Genomic DNA, 12,356 nt, shown 5'->3' on the forward strand with positions numbered 1-12,356 from the left:
ATACTTACATTTTTTATTTTGATGTTTCCCCAATCATCATCCTGTTTTAAAGACAAATAAAAAACATTTAACCACGGCTGTATAAATTGAACATATTCTAATAATCAACTAATTTTAAAGGTATCCAGGGGCACCTGGGTGGCTCAGTCAGTTAACTGTCTGACTCTTGACTTCAGCTCAGGTCATGATCTCACAGTTGATGGATTCAAGCCCCATGCTGGGCTCTGCACTGACAGTGTGGAACCTACTTGGGATTCTCTCTCTCTTCTCTCTCTGCCCCTCCCCCACTCTCTCTCAAAAGAAATATACTTTAAAAAACAAACAAAAAAAGCTACTCCAAAACAGTTTTTTCTTTATGTACATTTTACTTAAAATTACTATAATCAAAAATACTTGGGGCGGGGGGGGGGGGGGTGGCACCTGGCTGGCTTAGTGGGTTGAGCATCCCAACTCTTGATTTCAGTTCAAGTCATGATCTCACAGTTCCTGGGATGGGGGCCCCACTTCGGGCTCTGCACTGACAGTGGGAGCCTGCTTGGGATTCTCAGTCTCCCTCTCTCTCTGCCCCTCCTCCACTCTCACACACAAGGGCACACATGCACAGTCTTAAAGCCAGTAAGTGTAACAATTGCTTAAACTACAAAAGCCACAATCTAAAAGACAATAAACCTAAGAGTTCCAAAAAGACTAAAAAACATTTAATTGATGACAGATACTAATTTTTTTGCATGTTTGTTGCATGTATGCAACTAGCAAAGCTAATAACTAGCTTACAGGACAGGAATGAAGAGTAATTTATAAAATAAGATCTACATAATTAGAACAATTATATAATTTATTACCAAAAGTAGGAGATTCTTAGGAATCAAAGTGCTATTAAAAATTATACCAGGGGGGTGCCTGGGTAGCTCAGTTGGTTAAGTGTCTAACTTCCAACTTTGGCTCAATTCATGAGTTTGAGCCCCACATCAGGCTCTCTGTTGTCAGTGCAGAGCCCACTTCAGACCCTCTGTCCCTCTTCCTCTCAGCACCTCCCCCACTCACACTCTCTCCCCCAAAAATAAATAAACATTAAGAAAAAATTATACCAGGATTACCAAAGGCAAACTAACCCTTAATAATATCTGCTGTGTCTACAAATGTTTTTCAAATCCTAAATTTCACATCTATGAAGCAATTAAATACTTTCACCTCAATATATTCAATTAAAACCAGGTATTTTTTTTCATGCCATGATTGGCCCACAGGTATTTTGCCTAACCTCAGTACTTTTCCTTTTTTTTTTTTCTTCCGAGACTTATTTAAACTCTAGTTAACATAAAGTGTAGTATTGGTTTCAGGAGTAAATTTAGTGATTCATTTATCATTTATATACAACACCCAGTGCTCACCACAAGCACCTCCTTAATGCCCATTACCCATTTAGCCCAACCCTCCCACGAACCTCCCCTCCTACAACCCTCAGTTTGTTCTCTAAAGTGAAGAAACTCTTATGGTTTGCCTCCCTCTGTTTTTATTATTTTATTTTTTCTTCCCTTCACCTATGTTCATCTATTTTGTTTCTTAAACTCCACATATGTTACTCCTTCCCTTTTACTGAAGATGCCAGGCACTCAATATGCTTCCCTTTGATGGTGCCACTAATTAGCTCTCTGGACACCCTGCTTCAAAGCACAACAGTAACTTCCTAAATGCCCTTCTCAGTTTAAGGGTTATTACTACAAATCATAAGGAATGGTAACTATATATGCTCCCTCAGATCACTTAGTTATCGGAGCTCACACAAAATTGGAAAACGAACCCAGATCTGTCTGACTTGTAAATCTTCTGGTGCCTTACTATATATTACTTAAATCTCTCCGACACTGGGGCACCTGGGAGGCTCAGCTTGTTAAAGATGGACATGAGCTCAGGTCATGATCTCACGGTTCGAGTTCGAGTCCCGCATCAGGCTCTCTACTATGAGTACAGAGCCCACTTCTGGATCCTCTGTCTCCCTCTCTTTTTGCTCCTTCCTCCTTCCCTCTCAAAAATAAACACTTAAAATAATAATAATCTCTCTGATGCTAAGTTTTCTCATTTATGAAATTATAAAACACATTTATTCTCATTTTTAAAATACATATAGGTGAGAATTAAAGAAAATAAAAGCCTGGAACAGAGTAAGTATTCAGTAAGTGATAACTATTAGTAGTCAGTTTCATTTAATTACCATTTTTCTGTAATTCTCCACAGTACACCACCAGTATACAGCTCATCACAAATTAGGTCACCAACCTCCCTAATGACCAAAAGCTCATACTGTAACTTGGAGGGAAAACAATGTTTTCTTCACCAACATCTCTTACTGCCCAGCTTACAGGGGCAACCAAGCCCTATCTCTATAGTTACCTACAGCTCTTCAGTATTTCATACCTAACTCTTGAGGATAGTACCTTTTTAAAACTATACTTACATAGTATTACAAACAATGATACTTGCATCTTTTAGTGGCCCATCACCAATGATGCCAGTAGGCTTAAACTCGTAATTGTAGTCAGTGTGATCATTCCAAGGGAAAATTATGTTCCCTGCTCTTTTTAAGCAAAATTTGTTGTCACCAAGTAGGTGTTAGATAGTAATTACTCTTAAGTGATAGGAGCTCCTTTTTAATGAGTAGAATGCAAAACAGGCCAAAAGAAACAATTAACAGTTTTCCAGTATTCCAGAACTGGGGCTTTGGTAAAGATGTTGTAATACTTTGATTTACAACATTTGAATGTATGTACAAAAATACCTTGTGGTCTTTTCCTTTTAAGCAACTTCCATATTTCTAACAGAGATAAAATTTTCTCCACTCCTATAACAGAAAATTACTAAGGATATATACATAGATTTTTGTATTTGTCTAAACAAAATACTTTTAACACACCCTCACAGGAAAAAAATCCAAACAGAGATACATGGAAAGTTCCACACTCCTCTGACGCCCCAGGAGTATTCTGATACAATGCATTTTAAAATAAAAATTTTGATGATGCTTTAATGTTCTTTCCTACACTAACATGAATAAAACCACTTTAATCTCATAGACTATATACTCTCACCAAATAAAATACCTCAACTGCTGCATTTTCTGGTCTTTCCAGTCATTATATAATATCATATAATGAAAATTTGGACTTTACCTTCAACGTTCCTCCTTTCACCATAACTTTCTGTCTGGCCGGCTGGACTCCAGTCAGTGCAAAAAGCTGAGCCTTGAACACCATTGGAGGTTCATCAGTGTTCAATTCTACACCTTCAAACTTCTCCTTTCCCCATTTCACAGTAACTGGAAATAAAACCATAATTTACTTTTTTAATTTATAAAATAACAGGACTTTAGATTTAGAAGATCCCCAGAAACTATTAGTTTGGCTTTCAAGAACTAGCCTGTCATTCCTCTTAATATGCTCACAATGCCTACCTTATCAGGAATGATGTGAATGCAGTAGGTCCTGAATAAAAATTTAAATGAATCTAACCCAACTTCCTACTTGACACAGAAATGGGGTCTTAACATGACTGATTCACTAACATCACAAAATAGTAAATATTCAAGTCTTCTGAATCCTACCCTAATAATCTCAGCAAAATATGATCACACTGAAATACTTCCCAGAATGAGGTTCAAGGACTTCAAAATATGTTTAACTAAGCAACTATTAAAATTAGTACATACAACTGGAATAGAAAAAGAAAGTTTAGAAAGATAATTTGAGAGAAGAAAAAAATGCTTGTAAAAATAAAGCATATTTAAAACAGGTCAAGGAATACAGATTCTGGATTATAAGAAAAGCTCCATGGGAGAATTGAAAGGTGTGGTTCCTAAGCCAGAAGTGGTCAAATATTAAGAAAAATCCAAAGATACAATTAAATTATTAAAAAATCCTACTTTAATCATTTGGATGGCTATTAAAAAAGAAGAAGAGAAAGAAAATACCAAGTGCTGCTGAGGATGTAAATAAACTAGAACCCTTTATATTCCTGATGGGAATATAAAATACAGTACAGCCACTGTGGAAAAGGTATGGAGGGTCTTCAAAAAATTAAACTTACCATGTGATCCAGCAATTCCATTTCTAAATATATACCCAAAAGTGTAAAGCAAGGACTCAAATGAATATTTGTACACCCAGTGTTTACAGCACATTATTCTGAATAACCTAAAAGATGTGAGCAATCCAAGTGTCCATCAACAGATGAACAAAATACGGTACAGACATACAATGGACAGTATTCAGCTTTAAAAAGTAATGAAATTCAGGGGTGCCTAGGTGACTCAGTCAGTTGAGCATGTGACCCTTGATTTAGGCTCAAGTCATATCCCAGGGTCATAGGACTGAGCCCCAGATCAGGCTCCCTGCTGAGCGTGGAGCCTACCTATGATTCTTTCTCTGTCCCTCTACCCCTCTCCCCACCTTGTATATGCACGTACTCTAAAATAAAAAAAATTAAAAGTAATGAAATTCTTACACCTGCTATACAACATGGATGATACACTAAGCAAAATAAGCCAGATACAAAAGGACAAATACTATGATTTCCCTTATGTAAGGTACCTACAGTAGTCAAATTCATAGAGACAGAAAGTAGAATGGAGGCTGCCAGGAGTTGTGGGTGAGGGGAAATGCAGAGTTATTTTTAAAAGGTACAGAGTTTCAGTCTAGGAACATGAAAAAGTTCTGAAGGTAGACAGTGATGATGGTCACACAACAATGTGAATGTACTTAATGCCAAAAAAAAAGGTACACTTAAAAATGGTTAAAATAGGGGCACCTGGGTGGCTCAGTCGCTTAAGTATCCGACTTGGGCTCAGGTCAAGATCTCATGGTTTATGAGTTCAAGCCCTGCATCAGGCTCTATACTGTCAGTGCAGAGCCTGCTGCTTTGGATCCTCTGTCCCCAACTCTCCCCCCAATGTTGTGCATGTGCACACACTCTTCTCTCCCAAAAAAAAATATTTTTTAGGGGTGCCTGGGTGGCTCAGTCAGTAGGGCGTCTGACTTCAGCTCAGGTCATGATCTCATGGTTTGTGGGTTCTGGCGCCACATCGGGCTCTGTGCTCACAACTCAGAGCCTGGAGCCTGCTTTGGATTCTGTGGTCTCCCTCTCTCTCTCTACCCCTACCCCACTCACATTCTGTCTCTAGCTCTCAGAAATAAATTAAAATGGTAAAAAAAAAAATGTTTAATAAACATTTTTTAAAATAGTATTTTATGTTACATATATTTATCATATGATAAAAAAATGTCAATCTGCCTCAAAAAAGAGCTAACTTTTAAAATACATAAAAAGAGGGGGGCCTGGGTGGCTCAGTCGGTTAGGCGTCTGACTTTGGCTTGGGTCATGATCTCACGGTCCCGGAGTTTGAGCCGCACATCGGGCTCTGTGCTGGCAGCTCAGAGCCTGGAGCCTGCTTCGGATTCTGTGTCTCCCTCTCTTTCTCTCTACCCCTCCCCCACTCACGCTCTGTCTCTGTCAAAAATTAATAAACATTAAAAAAAATTAAAGTACATAAGAATAGTTGGTTTCCACTGAAAACTTCACACCTATTCAAGTGAAAATCTCACAATAGTTGTCTGTTTTCCTGTAAGACCAAAATATGAACTAATCCTTACTATAAATCCCAATTCTTTCACCAATTCAATTAATGTGTTTAGCATTCATTCAATAAGCCCAGTAACAAGTATTTGGGAGACTCTATGAACCTTGAATCTAGTAAGAAGAGAGACTGGAGGAGAAAAAGTTAAAATAATTAACGATACCATATAAATATTATAAATGCTCCAAGATCACAAAGGAAAGCTTCATGAGTGAAGAACAATTTCCTGGAAAAAGTGATAACTTTTAGTTACAACTATCAACTTTTTTTAATTTTTTTTTTTAATGTTTATTTTTGAGACAGGGAGAGACAGAGCATGAGCAGGGGAGGGGCAGAGAGAGAGGGAGACACAGACTCCAAAGCAGGCTCCAGGCTCTGAGCTGTCAGCACAGAGCCCTACGCGGGACTCAAACTCACAGAGTGCGAGATCATGACCTGAGCTGAAGTCGGATGCTCAACCGACTGAGCCACCCAGGTGCCCACAACTTTTTTTTTTTTTAACATGTTTATTTATTTATTTTTGAGAGACAGCACACACACAAGCCGGGGAGGGGCAGACAGAGAGGGCGAGAATCCCAAGCAGCCTCCACGCCAGCTGCACAGAGCCCAATGAGGGACTTGATCTCATAAGCCATGAGATCATGACCTGAGCTGCAATCAAGAGTCAGATGCTTAACTAATAGTTATAGGGGTGCCTTTGGCTATCAACTTTGAGTTGAGTCTCAAAGAAAAAATTAGACGTTATCCAGACACTTTGGATATATAAGCATTCCTGGAAAAGATAAGAAAAACACCAAAAGCATAAAACTGCATTATGTGTTCTGAGATTTAAGTAATTCCCAGAGGGGTAAGAAGCTGGAACTGGAAACTGGCCAAGGATCAAGTCAAGAAAGATAAATAAGTCATGCTAAAACATACAGGCGTTGGGCTTTATGTTATAGAAATGTAAAATTCCTGAAAGGTTTTTTTAAAGGCCACTTCAGTCTATTTTGAACATTGTTATCACTCTAGCAGCAGGTGGGGAAATGGGTTTGAAGAGGGCACAACTGTAATCTTGAAATAAGCAAGGAACATAGAACAATAGCACAAGAAAAAAACAGGACAAAACCAAAACAGTATTAGAAATAATGAAGAAGAGGGGCACCTGGGTGGCTCAGTTGGTTGAGCGTGCGACTTGGCTCAGGTCATGATCTCACGGTTTGTGAGCTCAAGCCCCATGTCTGGCTCTGTGCTGACAGCTCAGAGCCTGCAGCCTTCTTCAGATTCTGTGTCTCCCTCACTCTCTGCCCCTCCCCTGCTCATGCCTTGTCTCTCTCTCTCTCTCAAAAATAATTAAAAAAAAAATTTAAGAAATAATGAAGAACCCATCTGAAATTGACTTAGCTGTGTCACCATGAACAAGTTACTTTAATTTTTTGCTCACCCATCAAAGAGAATCCTACCAGTATCACAGGATTATGTTGAAGATTGAAACAAAGCAACGTTATAAAAACACTAGCTTTGTGCCAGGTATACATATTAATTTTTATGGCACTTATCCTTACCCATATACAAATCTGGATATTTAATTTTTTACTAAAACTTATGAAATGGTACTTAAAACGTTCTCATTTTAATATAGAGGTTTTTGCAGAACCTGATATACAGAATCTCAAAATGGAGCAAAGGAAGAAACCTTGGAAATCTACCCCAATTCTCCCATTTTGGAAATAAGGAAAAGATATGATTAAATATTTAAGATAGAACTTAATGTTTAAGATAGAAAGTTTGGTGAATATTAAGTATTTTTGAGGGGAACAGAGAGATGTTGGTAGTGTGTTTACATATTAGCATGCACTGGTATTTATTGCCATTACTTAATTGATAACCCCTCAGTTCTACATTGCATAAATAGAATATTTCAAGTACCATTCTACTGTTAATCATGGCTTTAGAAAGACATAGAGCACAATCATTAAAGCATTCAAGATTCTAGAACATCAAGAATCAACCTCGAGATTAAACATTATTCCTTTGTTTCATACCATTCTTTGAAAATGCTGAATCTTCAATAAAGGAATCATGATAAAGTCAGGAATGGCCAATGAATCACACATCCATAGCTAACCGAAGCCACTACATACATTTCAGGTGCCATTTTGAATAAGACTAAGAAACAGCAAGGGCCATTAACTAAGTGAAAATGTGATCCCTGGCCAATACCTTGGAGCAAAATAAAATAAAACAAAAACTGTCATTTACAAACGCCATTTAAAAGGCAATGACTCCTGTGGATATCTGTATTCATCTAAGTCAAAACACTAACGCTATGCTTCAGACACAGAAGCCCAATGTAACGTCTGATGAAATGAAAGCAAAGCAAAAAGTTCGCAGTATGCCTCAGGATAAAACTGAAATTGGTATAAAAAGGGTGCCTGAGCCAAAGGCTGCAAAGGGTAAGCTATGGGAAGCTACTGACAGAAACCCCAAGCACGATGAAAGCTAACCTTCCATCTCCGGTCCTTCATCCCGCCCTTACCCCTCCCTTCCACAGCTACCACTAATGAACCCAAGAAAAGCCCCGCTACACCTCTAGCCTGCTCCCGGGTGCCTCAGGACACACCCTCACCTCTCCCGGTTCACTAGGACAGCGACAGAAACTATTCTGCAGAGTCACCACTCCAAGTGGCTGACTTGCGCTCCCCATCTCCACTCCCCCACCCACCCAGGGCCAGGAGGGGCAGCAGTCCCTCAAGCTGCAGAGCTCAGAAATAGCGGGCAGAGAGAAAGGGGCCAGGGTCATCGCCACGCCGCAGTCACCCCGACGCACGCCTTCCCGATCCCCTCCCCCGTCCCGTGCTCAGCCGGGTGCCCGGCCTGAAGGCCAGGCCTACTCAGAGGCCTAGCACAGAACGGAACCGCAGGGCGAGCAGAGAGCTCACCTGAATAAAGCGGCATGGCGGCACAAAGGGCGGCGGCGGCGGCGCAGGAAGGCTGGGCCTGGCAAGGGCGTCGAAGGGAAAGGGACGCGATGAAGCTGTGGCGGCGGCCAAGGCGGAGGCGCGGTAGTGGCGGCAGCACGGGTGCGACGAGAGTCTCATTCAAACCGGCCACTGACGATGACGCAGCAACACGCAGTTTACCCGCCCACGGAGCCACAGGGCAACTGCAGGAGAAGACCCGGCGCAGAGCCGGCGAGGCGGGGCCTACTGGATGGAAAGCCCGGAGAGGCGGGGGCGCGCGAGGCGGGGGCGGGCAAACGCGAGCCTGTGGCCCCTGCACCAGTACAGGTGCACGCCTGCGCAATGCACGCCGCTGCCCAGCGCCCACCTCAAAGTGGGCCTGGCCTCGCCCTGCCTGGTCCCCGCCGGAGTGCAAAGTTGGTTTTCTGGCGGCTGTCTTTTTTAAAAAGTCTTTCTCTCTTTTTTTGAAAGAGTGGTTCGGCTCGAGACGGGCATTTTTTTTCTTGTTAATATAGGCGGGAGAAGAGCTGAGAGAGTCCTCGCTCCGCCCCTCACCTGAGTCTGTCTGCTTATTAATAAAAATATCCAACTCTCCCTCTCTGGATTTTGTGACAAATGCGTGTCAAAAAGCTTTGCATACTGCGGAGATAGGTCAGCCTTGATTGTAACGTATTACTGTTGTTTTTAACAACCGTTTCAGACCCTAGGTTGGATCCAGTAAGATAGAAAAAATGCCCTAAGATAGTCGGGAGTTACCTGTAGCCCTCCACTTATTGGTCTTGGACCTGTTCCCCCAGGAAACAGAGAGAATTTGAATACATGGTTTCTGAGGCCTCTTCAAACTCTAAATTATCCTGGGAGAGGGAAATTCAAGCTTTCTAGATGAGAAGAAGCCCTGTAAATGAAAGGAGAAATTTCAAAGAAATTCGAATTATATTTGAGGTACTTCTTGAGGTAACAGGGACTTTATAATGACCCCAAATTCTGAAAAAGTGTTTAAACTGTCCATATTGCAAAACATAAAAATGATGTCTGTAACATTAAGCGGAAAGATTATGACAAATTTATTGAGCATGATTTTAAGTACATAAGATTAATGGTCATAAAGACTTGTTTGAATCCAGTTGTTACTAGCTGTGTGACCTCTCTGAATCTCAGTTTCCTCCTCTATGAAATCAAGGGAATAATATCTACATTATAGGATTGTTATGAGAATTAAATAAGATCATATACAGAAGATGCTTAGCAGCGTGCATTGTACCTAGTACACCACAAATATCTATTACAGATTATACAATAAAAACTGAAGAGGGAATTTGTATGGTATGGTTAGAGTAGTAATCTATTGGTAGTTTTATTCTCTATTTTCCAAATGTTTAGTCATATAGTTTTATAAAATATACCTGTTTATCTCATTTTAATTCCAGTATATTAACATACAGTGTTATGTTAGTTTTAAATGTACAATATAGTGAGTCAGCAATTCCATATAGCACACACTGCTCATCACAAGTGCACTCCTTGATCCCCACCACCTATTTCACCCACTCCCGACCCCCCTCCCCTCTGGTAACTATTACTTTGTTCTCTATAGTTAAGAGTCTGTTTCTTGGCTTGTCTCTCTCTTTTTTCTGAAATGTAGCTTTAAAAATATATTGGATATGGGTGCCTGGGTGGCTCAGTCAGTTGGGCATCCGACTTCAGCTCAGGTCATGATCTTACAGTTCGTGAGCTCGAGTCCTGCATCGGGCTCTGTGCTGACAGCTCAGAGCCTGGAGCCTGCTTTGGATTCTGTGTCTCCCTCTCTCTCTCTGCCCCTCCCCAGCTTGCTGTCTCTCTCTCAAAAAATAAATAAATAAAATTTAAAAAAAAAAAAAAAAAAAAAAAAAATATATATATATATATATATATATATATATATATATATTGGATAGATGCTCTATGAGAAAATTGTGTTGCCCTGTATGAAGTTCACAGTAAGGGAGGCCTAAAGATGGAAGGATGTCCCTGCAAATCACCTCTATACTGTACTCTGATTGTGTACTCTGTTTTCCCTCCGGTAACTTTAATCAAACATTTGTTTCTTTAGGGGCGCCTGGGTGACTCAGTCGGTTAAGCGTCCGACTTCGGCTCAGGTCACGATCTCGCGGTCGGTGAGTTCGAGCCCCGCATCGGGCTCTGTGCTGACCGCTCAGAGCCTGGAGCCTGTTTCAGATTCTGTGTCTCCCTCTCTCTCTGACCCTCCCCTGTTCATGCTCTGTCTCTGTCTCAAAAATAAATAAACGTTAAAAAAAATTAAAAAAAAAGTTACTTTAAAAAAAATTTTTTTGTTTCTTTAATGTCTGTATTCCACTACCAGATTATAAACAGGAATTGTGGCTGTCCAGTAGTCATTCTGGAATTATCTGATGCTGTGAGAACTGGATGTGAGAGCAACCTATTTTGAACTTACTCATTCCTACACATGCCCAGAGAGTTTTCTAGAACAATTCTGTTTTCAACTCGCACTGACCCCTGCTTTGGTAAAACTAACTTCTGGCCTGGTTTCACAGGCAAGGTCATGTTACAGAAACAGTCTGGCCACTCCTGCCACCAATTTTTGTTTAAGTTTATTATTTATTTATTTTGAGACAGTGAGCGTAAGCAGGGGAGGGGCAGAGAGAATGGGAGAGAGAGAATCCCAAACAGGCTCTGCACTGTCAGCCCAGAGCCCAACGCAGGGCTCGAACTCATGAACCATGAGATCGTGACCTAAGCCAAAATCAAGAGTCCAATGCTCAACCAACTGAGCCACCCAGGTGCCCACCCATGAGTAATTTCTAATTCCTTGTCTGCCTCAATCCCTCGAGGTTCTACATCCTGAGCAAAAGTATATAACTGGCCAATAATGAGGAAAGGAATGCCTGGTTCTGCCTCCCACTTATATATACTGGGGTATAGGATATGGCTGCCCCAAATGGAAGAGTTGTATATTTGTTTTCTATTGCTACTGTAACAGATTATCACAAATTTAGTGGTTTAAGACAAAACAAATGTATCACCTTACAGTTCTGGTGGACAGAGACCAAGAATGGTCTCAGTCATAAGGTACTATGGGTGCCTGGGTGGCTCAGTCGGTCAAGTGCCCGACTTCAGCACGGGTCATGATCTCACAGTCCATGGGTTCGAGCCCTGCGTCAGGCTCTGTGCTGACAGCTCAGAGCCTGGAGCCTGCTTTGGATTCTGTGTCTCCCTCTCTGCTTCTCCCCCACTTGTGCTCTGTCTCTATCTAGCTCTCAAAAGTAAACAAATGTAAAAAAAAAAAAAAAATTAAGACTGTACTCTTTCTGGAAGCTCTAGGGGTGAAACCAGTTTTTACCTTTTCCAGATTCTAGAGAATATCCGCATTCTTTGTCTCACTGAGCCCTTTCAGCAACAGCATCCATCCAACTCCTGCTTCCATCCTCATAGCTCTGCCTGTAACTCTAAGCCTCTGTCTTCTTCTTTATAAGGGCCCTGTGATTACATTGGTACCACCTGGATAATCTAGGGTAATCTTCTCATCTTAAAATCCTTTACTTAATCACATCTGCAAAGTTCCTTTTGGCATATAAGGTAACATATTCACGGGTTCAGGAGATTAGAACATGGATATCTTTGGGGGAGCATTATTCTCTCTACCACAGACTTCCAAAAAACCCCACTAAAACTAGCAAATATCCAATACACTTTCTTATAGCATCCATAATTTTTATATTCCTGGGTCTTTTTCCTCTACTAAATTATAAACTCAAGGGAAAAAATCTAAG

At 40.8% G+C, this 12,356-nt stretch overlaps 1 protein-coding gene across 2 annotated transcripts in view; it reads right to left on the reverse strand.

The window, feature by feature from the left end:
- USP14 (ubiquitin specific peptidase 14) overlaps positions 1–12,007 on the reverse strand; it is a 52,909-nt gene extending 40,902 nt beyond the window's left edge. The window contains exons 1-3 of one of the 2 annotated variants that reach the window (XM_045041739.1): positions 11,927–12,007; positions 3,168–3,313; positions 9–41 (exon numbers count right to left, since the gene is read on the reverse strand). In XM_045041739.1, the coding sequence (XP_044897674.1) occupies positions 9–41; positions 3,168–3,251 (117 nt within the window). In that variant the 5' untranslated portion in view covers positions 3,252–3,313; positions 11,927–12,007. Of the gene's footprint in view, positions 1–8; positions 42–3,167; positions 3,314–8,547; positions 8,713–11,926 lie in introns of those variants that run through there. The other variant, XM_003995057.6, reaches the window with a different exon arrangement.
- Between the last annotated feature and the right edge of the window lie 349 nt (positions 12,008–12,356).

The sequence above is a fragment of the Felis catus genome, chromosome D3 (genome assembly GCF_018350175.1).
Source record: "Felis catus isolate Fca126 chromosome D3, F.catus_Fca126_mat1.0, whole genome shotgun sequence".
NCBI classification, from domain to species: Eukaryota; Metazoa; Chordata; class Mammalia; order Carnivora; family Felidae; genus Felis; species Felis catus.